General features: G+C 43.4%; 1 protein-coding gene across 6 annotated transcripts in view; it reads right to left on the bottom strand.

Moving 5' to 3' along the window:
- The window catches only part of NBR1 (NBR1 autophagy cargo receptor), a 40574-nt gene extending 22970 nt beyond the window's left edge, over nt 1-17604 (bottom strand). For 2 of the 6 annotated variants that reach the window (XM_019026714.4, XM_055388056.2), the window contains exons 1-6: nt 17097-17242; nt 12503-12613; nt 10411-10473; nt 9012-9030; nt 7590-7612; nt 1975-2169 (exon numbers count right to left, since the gene is read on the bottom strand). In XM_019026714.4, coding sequence (XP_018882259.1) covers nt 1975-2169; nt 7590-7612; nt 9012-9030; nt 10411-10473; nt 12503-12604 — 402 coding nt within the window. In that variant the 5' untranslated portion in view covers nt 12605-12613; nt 17097-17242. Of the gene's footprint in view, nt 1-1974; nt 2170-7589; nt 7613-9011; nt 9031-10410; nt 10474-11311; nt 11447-12502; nt 12614-16296; nt 16378-17096; nt 17243-17456 lie in introns of those variants that run through there. The other 4 variants (XM_019026712.4, XM_055388054.2, XM_055388053.2 and 1 more) reach the window with 4 other exon arrangements.
- Between the last annotated feature and the right edge of the window lie 89 nt (nt 17605-17693).

Genomic DNA, 17693 nt, shown 5'->3' on the forward strand with positions numbered 1-17693 from the left:
ATCATCAGAGTGAACGGGCAACCTACACAATGAGAGAAAACTTTTGCAATCTATCCATCTGACAAAGGGCTAATATCCAGAATCTATAAGGAACTTAAACAAATTTACAAGAAAAAAACAACCCCATCAAAAAGTGGGTAAAGGATATGAACAGACACTTCTCAAAAGAAGATATTTATTCGGCCAACAAACCTATGAAAAAAAGCTCATCATCACTGGTCATTAGAGAAATGCAAATCAGGCCGGGCGCAGTGGCTCACGCCTGTAATCCCAGCACTTTGGGAGGCTGAGGCGGGTGGATCACGAGGTCAGGAGATCAAGACCATTCTGGCTAACATGTTGAAACCCCATCTCTACTAAAAATACAAAAAAATAGCTGGGTGTGGTAGTGGGCGCCTGTAATCCCAGCTACTTGAGAGGCTGAGGCAGGAGAATGGCACGAACCCGGAAGACAGAGCTTGCAGTGAGCCGGGATTGCACCACTGCACTCCAGCCTGGGCAACAGAGTGAGACTCCATCTCAAAAAAAAAAAAAAAAAAAGAGAAATGCAAATCAAAACCACAATGAGATACCATCTCACACCAGTTAGAATGGCAATCATTAAAAAGTCAGGAAACAGGGCTGGGCATGGTGGCTCACGCCTGTACTCCCAGCACTTTGGGAGGCTGAGGTGGGCGGATCACAAGGTCAGGAGTTCCAGACCAGTCTCACCAACATACTGAAACCCTGTCACTGCTAAAAATACAAAAAATTAGCCAGGTGTGGTGGTGTGTGCCTGTAATCCCAGCTACTTGGGAGGCTGAGGCAGGAGAATCACGTGAACCTGGGAGGCAGAGGTTGCAGTGAGCCAAGATCGCGCCACTGTACTCCAGCCAGGGCGAAGGTGCAAGACTCTGTCTCAAAAAAAAAAAAAAAAAGGTCAGGAAATAATAGATGTTGGAGGCCGGGTGCGGTGGCTCACGCCTGTAATCCCAGCACTTTGGGAGGCCAAGGCGGGTGGATCACGAGGTCAGGAGATCGAGACCATCCTGGCTAACACGGTGAAACCCTGTCTCTACTAAAAATAAAAAAAATTAGCTGGGCGTAGTGGCAGGTGCCTATAGTCCTAGCTACTCAGGAGGCTGAGGCAGGAGAATGGTGTTAACCCGGGAGGCAGAGCTTGCAATAAGCCGAGATCGTGCCACTGCACTCCAGCCTGGGCAACAGAGCGAGACTCCGTTTCAAAAAAAAAGAAATAATAGATGTTGGAGAGGATGTGGAGAAATAGAATGCTTTTACACTGTTGGTGGGAGTGTAAATTAGTTCAACCATTGTTGAAGACAGTGTGGCGATTCCTCAGGGATCTAGAACCAGAAATACCATTTGACCGAGCAATCCCATTACTGGGTATATACCCAAAGGGTTATAAATCATTCTGCTATAAAGACACATGCAAACGTATGTTTATTGCAGCACTATTCACGATAGCAAAGACTTGGAACCAACCCAAATGCCTATCAATGATAGACTGGATAAAGAAAATGTGGCACATGTACACCATGGAATACTACGCAGCCATAAAAAAGGATGAGTTCATGTCTTTTGCAGGGACATGGATGAAGCTGGAAACCATCATTCTTAGCAAACTAACTCAGGAACGGAAAACCAAACACAGCATGTTCTCACTGATATGTGGGAGTTGAACAATGAGAACACATGGACACAGGGAGGGGTACATCACACACGGGGGCCTGTCGGGGGGTGGGGTGATAGGGGAGGGATAGCATTAGGAGAAATACCTAAGGTAGATGATAGGTTGATGGGTGCAGCAAACCACCATGGCTCGTGTATACCTATATAACAAACCTGTACATTCTGTACATGTATCTCAGAACTTAAAGTATAATAAAAAAATAAAATAAAGAAACCTGTTCAGCTTTATTTAAAAAAGAAAAAAGAAACGATATTGGATAGACTGGGCCATACCCTTCATACCTGCACTGCAGGATCCTCTGGGGTCTTCATGTCTGATCCCAAGACTCTCACCAGTGAAGAGTAATGTGCAAGTGGCTTCTTCCCTGCCCTGGCAGCTAGTCGTTTTGCTCCTACAACTGGGGGTGGGGCTTCATCAACGACATGGTGCCCTTCGTGGACTTGCATCTGCAGTTGGTTTCCCTGTTTAACTGCCATCTAAGAGCATACATTATGAAACAAAAACATGCGATGTGATTATCTTCTCCTAAATAACATTTCAAAGACATCAAAACAGAAGAGTGTGGTAAGTTATGCTAGAAAATACTAGGATTTGTGTTTGCTTTATTAAATCCAACAACAAATGTAATGTTTACACTCAACTTGCTATTTCTTTGGTAAGAATGTTAACTAGAAATTTATTTATTTATTTATTTATTTATTTATTTTTGAGACGGAGTTTTGCTCTTGTTGCCCAGGCTGGAGTGCAATGGCACGGTCTTGGCTCACTGCAACCTCCGCCTCCTGGGTTCAAACAATTCTCCTGCCTAAGCCTCCCAAGTAGCTGGGATTACATACAGGTGCCAACCACCACACCCAGCTAATTTTTGTATTTGTAGTAGAGATGGGGTTTCACTATGTTGGCTAGGCTGGTCTCGAACTCCCGACCTCAGGTGATCCACCCACCTCGCCCTCCCAAAGTGCTGAGATTACAGGCATGAGCCACCGTGCCCAGCCTAGAAATTTATTTTTATTTTTTTGAGATGGCAATTTGCTCTGTCACCCATGTTGGAATGCAGTGCATGGCTCACTGCAGCCTGTCTCTTGGGCTCAAGCAATCTTCCCACCTCAGCCTCCCGGGTAGCTGGGATTACAGGTGCACGCCACCACACCTGGCTAAGGTTTTTGTTTTAGTTTGGAGACAGGAGTCTCACTGTGTTGCCCAGACTGGTCTTGGACACCTGAGTTCAAACTATCCTCCCACCTCAGCCTCCTGAGTAACTGGGACTACAGGTGCGCACCACCATACCTGGCTAACTTTTGTATTTTTGTAGAGGTGGAATTTCATGATGTTGCCCAGGCTAGTCTCGAACTCCCACGCTCCGCCCACCTTGGCTTTCCAAAGTGCTAGTATCATAGGTTTGGGTCACTATGCCTGTTGGCTAATTTAAAAAATTTTTTGTCATATATTACCCAGGCCGGTCATGAACTTGGTTTTGTTATTAAAACCACAAAAGTATTGTGTTGCTTTATTCCACAAAAACAAAAAAACCCATAAAAGTAGGTTTTAAGATGGCAAATTAGGTAAGATTTTCCTTAACTGGGTTACTATTTTTCTGGTTTTTTTTTTTTCTCTTTTTTTTGAGGTGGAGTCTCGCTCTGTCACCAGGCTAGAGTGCAGTGATGCAATCTCAGCTCACTGCAAACTCCACCTCCCGGGTTCAAGCGATTCTCCTGCCTCAGCCTCCCGAGTAGCTGGGACTATAGGCGCACGCCACCACACCCAGCTAATTTTTGTATTTTTAGTAGAGATGGGGTTTCACTATGTTAGCCAAGATGGTCTCAATCTCTTGACCTCGTGATCTGCCGCCTCAGCCTCCCAAAGTGCTGGGATTACAGGTGTGAGCCACTGCGCCCGGTCTAATTGGTTTTTATACAAGACTCTCTCTATGGAATCTTAACTCAGGTTTCCAAAAAGGTTAATTCTAGACTAACAAAACTCAAGAAACTTAAAGATATGTCCTATAATTAAGCATTTACTTTTCCAATAAAAATAGTATTTTGGGGCCAGGCGCGGTGGCTCATGCCTGTAATCCCAGCATTTTGGGAGTCTGAGCTGAGCAGATCACCTGAGGTCAGGAGTTCGAGACCAGCCTGTCCAACATGGTGAAACCCCATCTCTACTAAAAATGCAAAAATTAGCTGGGCATGGTGGCATGCACCTGTAATCCCAGCTACTCAGGAGGCTGAGACAGGAGAATTGCTTGAACCCAGGAGGCGGAGGTTGCAATGAGCTGAGATGGCGCTACTGCACTCTAGCTTGGGCAACAAAGTGAGACTCTGTCTCAAAAAAAAAAAAAAAAGAATAGTATTTTGGGGCGATGAGAGGTGGGTCATGCCTGTAATCCGAGCACTTTGGGAGGCTGAGGCAGATAACTTGGGCCCAGGAGTTCAAGACAAACCTGGGCAACACAGCAAGGCCCTGTCTCTATTAAAAAAAAAAAAAAAAAAGTTTAAAAATCATCGGAGCATGGTGGTATTTTCCTGTAGTCCCAGCTACACAGGAGCCTGAGGTAGGAAGACCACTTGAGCCCAGGAAGTCAAGGCTGCAATCACACCACTGCACTCCAGCTATGTGAGCTGTGATCATACCACTGCACTCCAGCCTGGGTGACAGTGAGATCCCGTCTCAAAAAAATATATCGAAGTGATTTTTTTTAACAAGTGCTGTCAGTGAAAAAAAACTTTTTAAAAATAAAAATAACTAGCCAGGTGTGGTAGCTGGGTACAGTGGCTCACACCTGTTATACAAGCACTTTGGGAGGCTGAGGCAGGCAGATCACTTGAGGCTAGGAGATTAAGACTAGCCTGGCCAACATAGCGAAGCCCTATTTCTACTAAAAATACAAAAAACAGTTGGGTGTGGTGGCACATGCCTGTAATCCCAGCTGTTAGTGTGGCTGAGGTATGAGAATTGCTTGAATCCAGGAGGCGGAGGCTGCAGTGAGCTGAGATTGTACCACTGCACTCCAGTCTGGGTGACAGAGCAAGACTCAAAAACAAACAAAACAGCTAGGTGTGGTGATGCACACCTGTGGTCCCAACTACTCAGGAGGCTGAAGTGGGAGAACTGCTTGAGCCTGGGACGTTGAGGGGGCAGTAAGCCATAATTGCACCACTGTGCTCCAGCCTCTATGACAGAATGACACACGTGTCGCTGGGCGCAGTGGCTCATGCCTGTAATCCCAGCACTTTGGGAGGCTGAGGCAGGTGGATCACGAGGTCAAGAGATTGAGACCACCCTGGACAACATGGTGAAACCCCGTCTCTACTAAAAATACAAAAATTAGCTGGGTGTGGTGGCGCATGCCCATAGTCCCAGCTACTCGGGAGGCTGAGGCAGGAGAACTGCTTGAACCCGGGAGGTGGAGGTTACAGTGAGCCAAGGTCGCGCCACTGCACTCCAGCCTGGCAACAGAGCAAGACTCCATCTCAAAAAACAACAACAAAAGGAATGACACACATGTCAAAGAAAAAAAGAGGCCGGGCGTGATGGCTCACACCTCTAATCCTAGCACTTTGGGAGGCTGAGGTGGGTGGGTTGCTTGAGCCTAGAAGTTCAAGACTAGCCTGGGCAACATGGTAAAACCCTGTCTCAAAAAAAAAAAAAGACGCCAGGCGCAGTGGCTCACGCCTGTAATCCCAGCACTTTGGGAGGCCAAGGCAAGAGGATCACCGGAGGTCAGGAGTTCGAGATGAGCCTGGCCAACATGGTGAAATGCCGTCTCTACTAAAAACACAAAAATTAGCTGGGCGTGGTGGCATACGCCTGTAATCCCAGCTATTAGGAAGGCTGAAGCAGGAACATCACTTGAACCTGGGAGGTGTAGGCTGCTGGCAGCCAAGATCGCACCACTGTACTCCAGCATGAGCAACAGGGCGAGACTCCATCGCAAAAAAAAAAGAAAAAAAGCATTCAATGGGTAACTACATCTGAGGTGATGGATGTGTTAATTAACTTGACTGTGGTAATCATTTCACAACGTATACATATTTCAAAACATCACATTTTATACACATTTTTATATTTAAACATACAAATTTTTAAAAATCAGAAACTAAAAACAAAAAAAAAGCATTCCATGTCCAAAAAGTGGCTGTCATCTCTGCCTTAAACATAAGATTGTATGGGCTATAGAGAACAGAGTGACATAGGCTGTGCACAGTGGCTCATGCCTGTAATCCCAGCACCTTGGCAGGCCAAGGCAGGCGGATCACTTGAGGTAAGGAGTTTGAGACCAGCCTGGCCAACAAGGCGAAACCCTGTCTCTACTAAAAACTACAAAATAAATTAGCTGGGTGTGGTGGCGCACACCTGTAATCCCAGCTACTTGGGAAACTGAGGCATGAGACTCACTTGAACCCCAGAGGTGGAGGTTGCAGTGAGCCAAGATTGCGCCACCGCACTCCAGCCTGAGCGACAGAGTGAGACTCCGTCTCAAAAAAAAAAAAAAAAAAAAGGAGAGAACAGAGTGAGGGAAAGAGGTGAAAAATGTGAACCAGAAAACATAGTTCTAGACCAGGCATGGTGGTGCACACCCATAGTCCCAGCTACTCGGGAGGCTGAGGCAGCAGGATCACTTGAGCCCAGCAGTTCAAGGCTGGCCTGGGTAACATAGCAAGACCCAGCCTCTTTAGGAAAAAAAAAAAAGGGGCATCAAGAGTTTTTTGTTTTTTTTTTTGTCTTTGAGATGGAGTTTCCCTCTTGTTGCCCAGGCTGGAGTGCAATGGCGTGATCTCAGCTCACTGTAACCTCTGCCTCCCAGGTTCAAATGATTCTCCTGCCTTGGCCTCCCAAGTAGCTGGGATTATAGGCATGCACCACCACACCTGGCTAATTTTTTGTATTTAGTAGAGATGAGGTTTCACCATCATGGTCAGGCTGGTCTTGAACTGCTGACCTCAGGTGATCCGCCTGCCTCAGTCTCCCAAAGTGCTGGGATTACAGGCATGAGCCACTGCACCCGGCCAAAATATTTGTTTTTTTGGTTTGTTTGTTTTTTTTGTTTTGAGACAGAGTCTCACTGTTGCCCAGGCTGGAGTGCAGTGGCACGATCTCGGCTCACTGCAAGCTCCACCTCTGGCGTTCACGCCATTCTCCTGCCTCAGCCTCCCAAGTAGCTGGGACTATAGGCACCCGCCACCACGCCCGGCTATTTTGTATTTTTAGTAGAGCCAGGGTTTCACCATGTTAGCCAGGATGGTCTTGATCTCCTGACCTCGTGATCCACCCACCTCGGCCTCCCAAAGTGCTGGGATTACAGGCGTGAGCCACCACGCCCGGCCAGTTATTTGTATTTTTAAACACTAGAACAGTAGCACAAAGACCAGCAAAGAGATGGGACTATAACTGAGAAGGACCTTTTTATTATGAATTGCCTTTTGCTGAGTGTTGTGCCCATTCATCAGTCTCCCTATAAATAGGTTTCACTGTGTTTATACTTACTAGTCTCTCCCCATAACTAATGGAATTCAGGTTTGAGTTTCAGTCAATAAATATTTTAGGCCAGATGCAGTGGCTCATGCCTATAATCCCAGCACTTGGGAGGCCAAGGCCAGCAGATTGCTTGAGCCCAAGAGTTCCAGACCAGCCTGGGAAACATGGTGAAACCCTGTCTCTAAGAAAAATATAAAAAGTTAGCCGGGTGTGGTGACGTGTTTCTGTAGTTCCAGCTACTCGGGAGGCTGAGATGGGAGGATCACTTAAGCCTGGGAGGTGAAGACTGCAGCAACCCCAGATTGTGCCACTGCACACCAGCCTGGATGACAGAGCACAACCTCATCTCAAAAAAAGAAAAAAAACCAACCCATAATAATATTTTTAAAATTATTTAAAAATGAGATTAAATAATCATTACCTTAAGCGCTTCTTCATATTCTCCTAAAAGGACAAAAAATATACACCATGATACTTCTTCACACACCCCAAAAGATTCTATTATTTTAAAATTATTTTTATTTTGTACACATCCATTCATTCATTCAAGAACCAAAGATTCCATAAGATTAAGGATAGCCAATCCTAAAGATGGACTGTACAACATGAGGAACATATTATAGTTAAATAATCGTAAATTATATTCATGATTTTTGCTAAATGAGTAGATTATGGCTGGTTTCTGGGGAGGGCTCAGGGCACCACAGGCCACTATAATGAGATGATAGATATGTTAATTTGCTTCACTACAGTAACCATTGCCACATAACATTTTGGTCAACCATGTGTATGATGGTGATCCCATAAGATTATAATGCCACATTTTTACTGTACCTTTTCTATGTTTAGATATGCAAATACCATTGTGTTTCAACTGTCTATAGTATTCAGCACAGTAACATGCTCTACAGGTTCGCAGCCTATGAGCAATAGGTTATACCATATATCCTAGGTGTGTACTAGGCTATACCATCTAGGTTTGTGTAAGTACACTCTATGATGTCCATATAATGACAAAATCACCTAATTGATGCATTTCTCAGTACAAATCCCTGTCATTAAGCGATGCATTACTGTATATGTATTTCATAACATCATGTTGTGCACCTTCAATATATACAATAAAAATTTGTTAAATGTACAGCTAATCCTGACTTTAAAGAATTCTTAGCTTATTATATATGAACAGCAACTATCTTTTTGCTGACAAACTCCCTTTTTGTTGCAAACAGCATCTACTGTAGATCAGTTCTTCCCCTTAAATCCCTCCTTCATCACTACTGGGAATCTTCCAGTTACAAAATCTCAACCCAGGTCCCTCACATTTACGCACTGTGATGCTCAGGACTCAAGAGAGTTCAATGTTAATACTATCATTTCGCCTGATTAAATTAAGATTTTAGGGGCTATCGTGGGAAACTAATCTTCAACTATAACATGGTTCCTATGGGAAAATGCACTCCAAGCTCTGAACATCTGATAAATAAACTTTTGGAATACCACTTGTTTTATAAGTTGATATTAACATATATACCAAGTCAGAAACAAATGCAACACCATGGGAATACTTATATGTGTTGAACTGGGAGGCATATTAATTTCAGAGGACTGGCATCTTAAATATGAGAACCTCCCATTAAAGCTGTCCTTAGGGTCCATTCAAAGGCATCATCCTATATATAAAAAACTGCTATACAATAAAATCCCCTAGGTAACTAATGTCCATCAGTGCAATGTCATTCTAAAATTAATACTGCAATAAGGTTTGAGTATAAATAGAAATGCCTCAATGAGCAGATTAAGGTTTTTAAATAAGGCTGAACAGACTCTCTTAGGGACTCACCTTGACTGTTGATGGATACCTATAAAAGGAAAAAAAGCAACAGTGAATTATAAGTGTCTCATCAGTTGAGCATTTCTGTTACTAGGACCAGCCCCATAGGACAGACAAAAACTCAGGCCAAGCATTCAGCTTTTCCGTATCACTTGCTAGTCATGAATAACACTTAAGAAATTTTATTGCTTATCTACTGTGCCCTCCTTTATTTCAGATACATTAAAAGGCAGTGCAATATAACGGTTAGGAGCTTGAGTTCTATAGCCAGAGGGTATGGACTGAACGGCTACTTTACTATTTCCAAGTTTTTGTGCATTTGGACAAGTTATTTTCACCTCTCTGTGCCTCAGTTTCCTCATGAGTAAAATAGTGATGATAATAATGTACTCAATACATGGTACTGTGGCTAGTCTGACACACTGTAACCACTCAATAAAGCTTAGCCATTAGCCTGAGCAACAAAGTGAGATTCCATCCCTCCAAAGAATTAAAAAATTTTGCCAGGCGCAGAGAGGTATGTCCTAGCTACCCAGAAGGCTGAGATGGGAGGATTCCTTGAACCCAGGAGCTCTAGGTTGCAGCAAGCTATGCCAATGCACACCAGCCTGGGCAACACAGTGAGACCCTCTTTAAAAAAAAAAAAAAAAAAAAAAGCTTAGCCATTATATTTGTATTATTACAAACTAAGTGGTAGCTTGTGCTATATGTGAACTTAAGGTCACTATATAATTTTAAAAGTTATCTTGGCCAGGTGTGGTAGCTCACAACTGTAATCCCAGCACTTTGGGAGGCCGAGGTGGGCTGATCGCTTGAGCCCAGGAGTTCGAGACCAGCTTGGCCAACATGGTGAAATACCGTCTCTACTAAAAATACAAAAATTAGCCAGGCGTGGTGGTATGCACCTGTAATCCCAGCTACTCAGAAGGCTGAGACAGGAGAATCACTTGAACCCAGGAGCTGGAGGTTGCAGTGAGCAGAGATCGCAAAACTGCACTCCAGCCTAGGTTATGGAGTGAGGCTTCATCTCAAAAAAAAGGTTCTCTCAGGCCAGGCCAGGCATGGTGGGTGTCTCACACCTATAATCCCAGCACTTTGGGAGGCTGAGGTGGGAGGACTGCTTGAGCCCAGGAGTTCAAGACTGGCCTGAGCAACATAGTGAGACCCTGTTTCCTTTTTTTTTTTTTTAAAGTGAAAGTTATCTCTGAGATATTCTTCAGTGTTGCTTCTCCATTTCTCAACTCCATCTCAGATGCTGCAAGTCTTCTTAGAATATTCAATTATCAAATATATTTAAACCACCACACAAATGAGCTAAACACTATTTTGAATTATTAAAGCCCATATCACTGGAGAAATAAGATCCCTATTCTGAACACCTAGCAATAAGTGCCATAATATATTTTACCTCTTCATTTTCCTCATCCAGGTATTTTATTTGAATAGTATTCAGATCAAATGAAACTTTTACCTACAAAAGAGATACATATTTAAAGGCAGGTTATAATGTACACAGAAGTCAAAGTAAAAAAAACCCACAAAATCAAAAGACAAACAACAAACAACCTTAACAACCCATAACAAAGGGTTAATATCTGCAACACACCCAGAGTATCAGCAAAACTGCTAATGATACAATTAACAACCCAGGTAAAAATATACATAAAATTCATACAAGAGGAAATCAGAACACCTAACAAATACATCAGAAGACTTTCAAACTTTCTGGTGGTCAGAACAATGCAAATTGAAGCAATGAGATGACATCTCATCAGAATACCAAATTGTGTGTGTGTGTGTGTGTGTGTGTGTGTGTGTGTGTGTTTTGGGTGGGGTGTGGGGTAGGGAACAGCAAATGTTTTTTAAAGCCATAACATCCAGTGTTGTCAAAACTTCAGGACATTGTCATGTATTTCTGTGTGCTGCTACAATTGTTCTGCAAAGCATTTGGCAGAATCTATTAAAATTTCAAATAAAATGCTTTGTGACCCATTAATCTCACATTTGTATAGGACAGAGTTTATCCTGTAGAACAGTGTATAAGTTATGTGTATAGATGGATATCTCCTGAAGTTTCATGATAAGAAAAAAAAAAAAACGAAAAAGATCCTTTTTTTTTTTTTTTTTGAGATGGGTCTCACTCTGTCGCTCAGGCTGGATTATAGTGGCTCGATCTTGGCTCACTGCAGCCTCAACCTCCAGCACTCAAGCAATTCGCCCACCTCAACCTCCGGAGTAGCTGGGACCACAGGTGCCTGCTACCAGGCCCAGCTAATTTTTGTATTTTTTTGGTAGAGATGGGGTTTTACCATGTTGCCCAGTCTGGTCTCAAACTCCTGAGCTGAAGTAGTCCACCCATCTTGGCCTCCCAAAGTGCTGGGATTCTAGGCGTGTGCCACTGTGCCCGGCCAAATAATGTTTATAGTATGATCCTAGTATGATATCTGCATGAACATGGAAAATTTAAAGTACATACAGGGCTGTTAACATTGGTTACCCAAAGAAGGTGGGAGTAACAGATGAGGGAAGGGAGAATGGAGGGCTATTAACTGCTTGAGATGGTTTCTCTTCTTAAAATGGGCATGTATTATACTTTTACAATTTAAAATTTACAAGGAAGAAAAAAGGCAAGCTGTCAGCTCATTTAACTACTAGGAAAAGAAAGATAACTGTGATTTTCACATCTTTTGGCAAACAAGATCTAACTTCTTTCTGAATCCAATCTTTTTTTTTTTTTTTGAGACGGGTCTCACTGTCACTGATAGGACAGTATGAACAGGTATTTGCTGGAAGGCAGACAACTACCTCAGATCATCTTTTAAGATCTACCATTTCTTTCCCTTTTTAGTTATCATCAGATATAACCAGGTAAACATAGATTTTTACCAAAGGGTTTCAGAGAGAAACACAGTCAACACAGGAAGTAAAACATTCACCACTGCAAACTGAACAAAAACAGAAGAGTACAAAGGGCAAACCAAGAGGAGGAAAAGCCTTAGCAAAAAAACGGAACAGGTGAACTGCTGTCTAAGCAGGTATGAAAGTTTTTCCTGCTCAACTTTGAGATACTCAACCTCTGACCTAGCAATAAAAACAATTGATAGGCTCTTGCAAAACACAAGTTATATCCTTGTGCAAAACACAAGTCATATCCTCACACAAGAGAACATTTCCTTGGGATCTGGTTGGGTGGAGCCCACACCAATTCACTCCTCATACTGTTTCTAAAATTAATAGGTTTTCTAAATCCTATCTCACTAAAAACAATTTTACCTTCCCTTTCTAAAATGTTCAAAAGGAAATTTATGTGTTGGTTCCCTTTATTGGGGCACATCTCATATATGAATACTGAAACCCTATCAAAAGCAATTTTCCAAAAGGCCCAGAAATGGTAACTATGACAGACTTCACAGCTATGAAACAACACTGCTAAAAATAGCTACCTTTGGAAAAAATAACCATGCTTAAACCAAGGAGAAACAAAATAAAGTAACACTCACCATAGCTTCGATATCAGCCCAAGTTGTATTTTCTGGATCAGAAACCAGAAAGCTTTGAATTTCATTTTTAAAAGTCACATTTAGAGTAACCTGTGGTTCCATGCTGTGAGGCTAGGGTTGAGAAGGTTGGTGGGAGAGAGAGAAAAACACATTAGAAAGGGTTCTATAAGTTGCACTAAAAGTTCACTCAGCAAATACTTGTGAGGACCCAATATGGGCTGGGCTTGGGAGACACAGCAATGAACAAAAGAAACACTGTCCCTGTTCTTACGGAACTTACCATCACTGTTAAATAGGAATTGTTTCAGGAAAGAAAAATAGGCTAAAACCATGCCATAAAGACTTGTACTTAAGTCACAAAAATTATTCTTGAAGTTATTAGGAACTTCCACATTAGAAACAGAAGTATGCTGAAAGTATTTAAATTTTGACCACATTCCCAGAAATCATCTAGCATTTGTAAAATCCTTACAGTACTTTATGATGACTGGTTAACTAAACAAATACTTACTAGTAGCAGGACATACCAACATGGATAAGAGAGATAAGGTCTCTGCCCTCAGGGAACTTGTATTCTCGTATGACTTGAGAGTGACATTCTACATTTTTCTTGCAGAAGGAGGGTTGTCCTAACTTGAGAACCTAGGTTTTCTATCAGTTTTACGAACTTACAGGCCAAAACACTAGCCAAGAAACTACACAGAGGTAGCATTCAATGCCCTCCATCCAAGTTACTATGTTTTTTCACAATCTACTGATTTTTTATTTTATTTTATTTTATTTATTTATTTTTGAGACAGAGTCTCGCTCTATCGCCCCAGGCTGGGGTGCAGTGGCACGATCTCAGCTCACTGCAACCTCCACCTCCTGGGTTCACGCCATTCTCCTGCCTCAGCCTCTCGAGTAGCTGGGACTACAGGTGCCCGCCACCACATCCGGCTAATTTTTTTTTTTTTTTTTGTATTTTTGGTAGGGACGGGGTTTCACCGTGTTAGGCAAAATGGTCTCGATCTCCTGACCTCATGATCTGTCTGCCTTGGCCTTCCAAAATGCTGGGATTACAGGCGTGAGCCACCGCACCTGGCCTTGTACTGATTTTTTAAATGGGGGATTTCAAACATATAAAAGTGGAGAGTAATAAACACTTAGTTAAACCAACAATCAACTCAAGGCTATCCTCATTCACATATACCCCTGCATCTCCCACTTCTGCCCCAACAATGAACTGACCATAGTCAACTAATATTTTAACCAAACTATAATAATATAATTATTTTATATTACTGTATTTATTTATTTTGAGATAGAGTCTTGTTCTGTCGTCCAGGCTCAAGTGCAGTGGCACAATCTTGGCTCACTGCAACCTCCACCTTCTGGGTTCAAGCGATTCTCTCACCTCAGCCTCCCGAGTAGCTGGGACTACAGGCGCCCGCCACCACGCCTGGCTAATTTTTTTGTATTTTTAGTAGAGACGGGGTTTCACCGTGATAGCCAGGATGGTCTCCATCTCCTGACCTCGTGATTCCACCCACCTCGGCCTCCCAAAGTGCTGGGATTACAGGCGTGAGCCACCATGCCTGGACTATTTTTTAAAATATTTTTATGGGAAAATTTAAATCTATACAAAAGTAGAGAGAATATAATGAATCCCCATGGACCCATAAGCTAGCTTCTTTCATAATTATCAACTCAGGACCAATTTGCTGTAACCAAAGGTTTACAGCAATACCTTTTCCCTACTAAATTATTTTGACAGACATCTATGCTTTTATCCATTAAGAATTGAGTATGTACCTCTAAAAGATAAGAATTTTTTAAAAACAGTCTAGATATCATTATCATGCCTAACAAGTTAACAATTCCTTAATCAGATTTCTATTCTGATCATTATGTTTTTAATTAAGGATTTTGTTTACTGATGAATGGTTACGTTTAACTGGTTTTTATGACTTTATGAAAAAATAGCTTAGGTTGAGAGGAACAAGATATGAAAAAATAGCTTAGGTTGAGAGGAACAAGATTAAGTCCCAGGGATTTACAGCGTGGTCTGCGGGGGTGGGGGTGGGGGGCAGAGGGGAGGCGGAGGAGCACACAAACTGGGAAGACTTAGCTTCCAGACATACCTCCGGCCCATTACTAGACATAAAACTGTGAGCAGGTCAGTTCGCTTTTGAGCTTCGGTTCTTTAACCTATAAAATAGGTCTAATACGTCTGCTTTGACTATCTCACAGTGTTACCATAAGGATCAAATTAAAAATGTGTACGCAAGTTCTTTCAAAATGTCATTCAAATACAAAAAATATTATAATAAAGGCCAGGCACAGTGGCTCATGTCTGTAATCCCAGCATTTTGGGAAGCAGAGGCAGGCAGATTGTTTTGAGTCCAGAGTTTGAGACCAGCCTAGCCAACATGGTGAAACCTCGTCTCTACTAAAAATACAAAAATTAGCTGCATGTAGTGGCGCAGGCCTTTAATCCCAGCTACTCAGGAGGCTGAGGCAGGAGAATTGCTTGAACCTGGGAGGCAAGGTTGCAGTGAGCCAAGATCATGCCACTGCACTCTCGCCTGGGTGATAGAGCGAGACTCTGTCTCAAAAATAAAATAAAATAAAAAACTGAACGGGTGTGGTGGCTGATGCTGGTAATCTTAGCACTTTGGGAGGCTGAGGCGGAAGGATCATGAGCCTAGGAGTTCAAGACCAGCCTGGGCAACAAAGCCAGACCCTGTCTCCTTAAAACAATTAAGTTCAATTAAACATTTTAAAAAATAATAGGGCCGGATGCGGTGGCTCACGCCTGTAATCCCAGCACTTTGGGAGGCCGAGGTGGGTGGATCACGAGGTCAGCAGATCGAGACCATCCTGGCGAACACGGTGAAACCCCGTCTCTACTAAAAATACAAAAAATTTAGCCAGGCGTGGTGGTGGGCGCCTGTAGTTCCAGCTACTCGGGAGGCTGAGGCAGGAGAATGGCGTGAACCTGGGAGGCGGAGCTTGCAGTGAGCCAAGATCGCGCCAATGCACTCCAGCCTGGGCGACAGAGCAAGACTCCGTCTCAAATAAATAAATAAATAATAAACCAGTCTTTAGAACCATAAACCTGTACTGTTTTCCACAATGTAATGCACTGCCCTGTAAAATACTACAATTAAGACTGTCATTTAAAGGCACTTTTTTGAAACCCTAAGACAATTATCCCCCAATTTTCTCCATTCTTTGTTTCTACCAAGAACCAAGTTCACCACCAAAATAATATTAGTCTCTTAACAACAATCCTGCTGACATCTAGTATTCATTCATATGAAATGTAATTATTGGGGTCCTTAAAATTTGAGAATCTTTGTCAATTTCCCAGGACCTTAGGCAAAAAATCAAGGAAACGAAGTGACTCAGTCCGCCAAAAGTGGATATTCTGAAATATCACTTTCCAACTTCAAGAAACACACTTCCCTACTTGTGAAGGAAATGAATCTTCCTCTCTTTTTCTCAAATTACACAATTGGAAATTTAGATACTCTGGAGCTCCTCCAGCTGGTGGGCCAACTAAGAGAAAACAGGAAGTGGGAGATTCTAGCTTGGCTGGACCATATCCAGGTCTTCATAAGGAACTCTCTTTGGCTGACATGTAAAAAAATTCTTTCAGCAGGAGCATTAATCTTAAACGTGTGTAAACACCAAAGCTATGGTTAACCCTATCTGCCCCTTAGGTCTACAGCCAGTAGAGTCAGATAGCTGGGTCCTAGGCCTTCAGCTTTCATAACTGGCATTATTGTAAGTCCATGCCACTGACTCACCTTTGCTTGGCACAAGTTAGCTTTTCCTCCACGTCGATTTTTTTTTCAGCCTCAACAAAATCCCTTTAGTGAAACAGACCTGGCAACCTGAGCTTTGATTACTGTCTCCACCAGAGGCCTTTACAAGCCAAGTTATCCAGGCTTTAAAATGTGTGACCTGAGGCCGGGAGCGGTGGCTTATACCTGTAATCCCAGCACTTTGGGAGGCCAAGGCAGGAGGATCGCTTGAGCTCAGGAGTTCAAGCCCAGCCTGGGTTGGTCTTTGAGAAAGCAAGACTGTCTCAAAAAAGTGTGGCCTGAAAGCTGAGTGTTTGACAAAAAGGAAAAACAGTGCCTTTCCAAAACCGAAGGTCCCTAACCAAGGAGATCTCTTTAAGGTCTCGAAAAAACGAGGATGGGATGAGAAGGATGTGTAAGTAGTGTCATTTTTTTTACTTGCAGAGTTCATCCTAGTCTTCCAGTTTTCGTTTCCTAGCACTCCATGTTCCCAAGACAGTGTCACTACCCCGAGGGCTCTCTCATTTTCTTTGCCTAGGCCCTCATTCCACTGGGGAGTCGTGGCCTTCCATCAGTAGAAGCCGGATGTTCTGACCCACAGACTCTCCAACTCTCCGGCGCTTCTCGCCAACTCGGTCCCTCTGAACATGAAGGGCTCTCTCATCCTGTCACTAAAAAGACTAGCTGTCCCGAAACACGGAAAAAGTCGCCCCTCTTCTTTGCAGGATTCTTCCCTTGAACTTCCCCAAACCCTCTTAGCGTGACGTGACCCCACCCCTAGGTAACCGCAGCTGCTTCCTTACCAGCTTCCCGCCCCCGGGGGGCGCCTGCCGGAGGCCAATGCAAGGACGGTCCGCTGCCGGCTCTGCCGCTATCCCTGCGGGGTGAATCTAACATGGCGGATAAAGACAGTAACTAGTCCCCTGTTTCCTCCCAGTTTTCGCCAAGATGATTGGCTCTTACCACTTGTCCCTCAAAACGACCACACCATTGATTGGTGGAGATTGCGTCGATGGGGCGGGGCAGAAGCAACCTGAACCCGAACAACAATAACAAACATTGAGGCTGAGGGGCGGAACTAGGAGTGCGCAGATGTGGGCCAGAGCGGATTTCCCCTTCCCCAGGCAAATTAGGCGCCCACTGCGTCCCCGCAGGCCACTGACCTTAGAGGACTACTTGCCCGAGACTCGTGGGGCTGGATGGGAATCGTAGTCTTCCTAGGAGTTGTAGGTATCTTTTTTTTTGGCCTAGTCTCTGCTCTCAAGATACGAGAACATAACAACACTCCAATCCATAACTGTTGACATGTATAAGCCCGCGGAGGTCTCCAATCTATCCACTGGATTTCCGTGAGAATTGTGCCCTCTTTGGTATTGGATGTTCCTCTTCATAAGACTACA

Source organism: Gorilla gorilla, chromosome 4, assembly GCF_029281585.2.
Source record: "Gorilla gorilla gorilla isolate KB3781 chromosome 4, NHGRI_mGorGor1-v2.1_pri, whole genome shotgun sequence".
Classification (NCBI taxonomy): domain Eukaryota; kingdom Metazoa; phylum Chordata; class Mammalia; order Primates; family Hominidae; genus Gorilla; species Gorilla gorilla.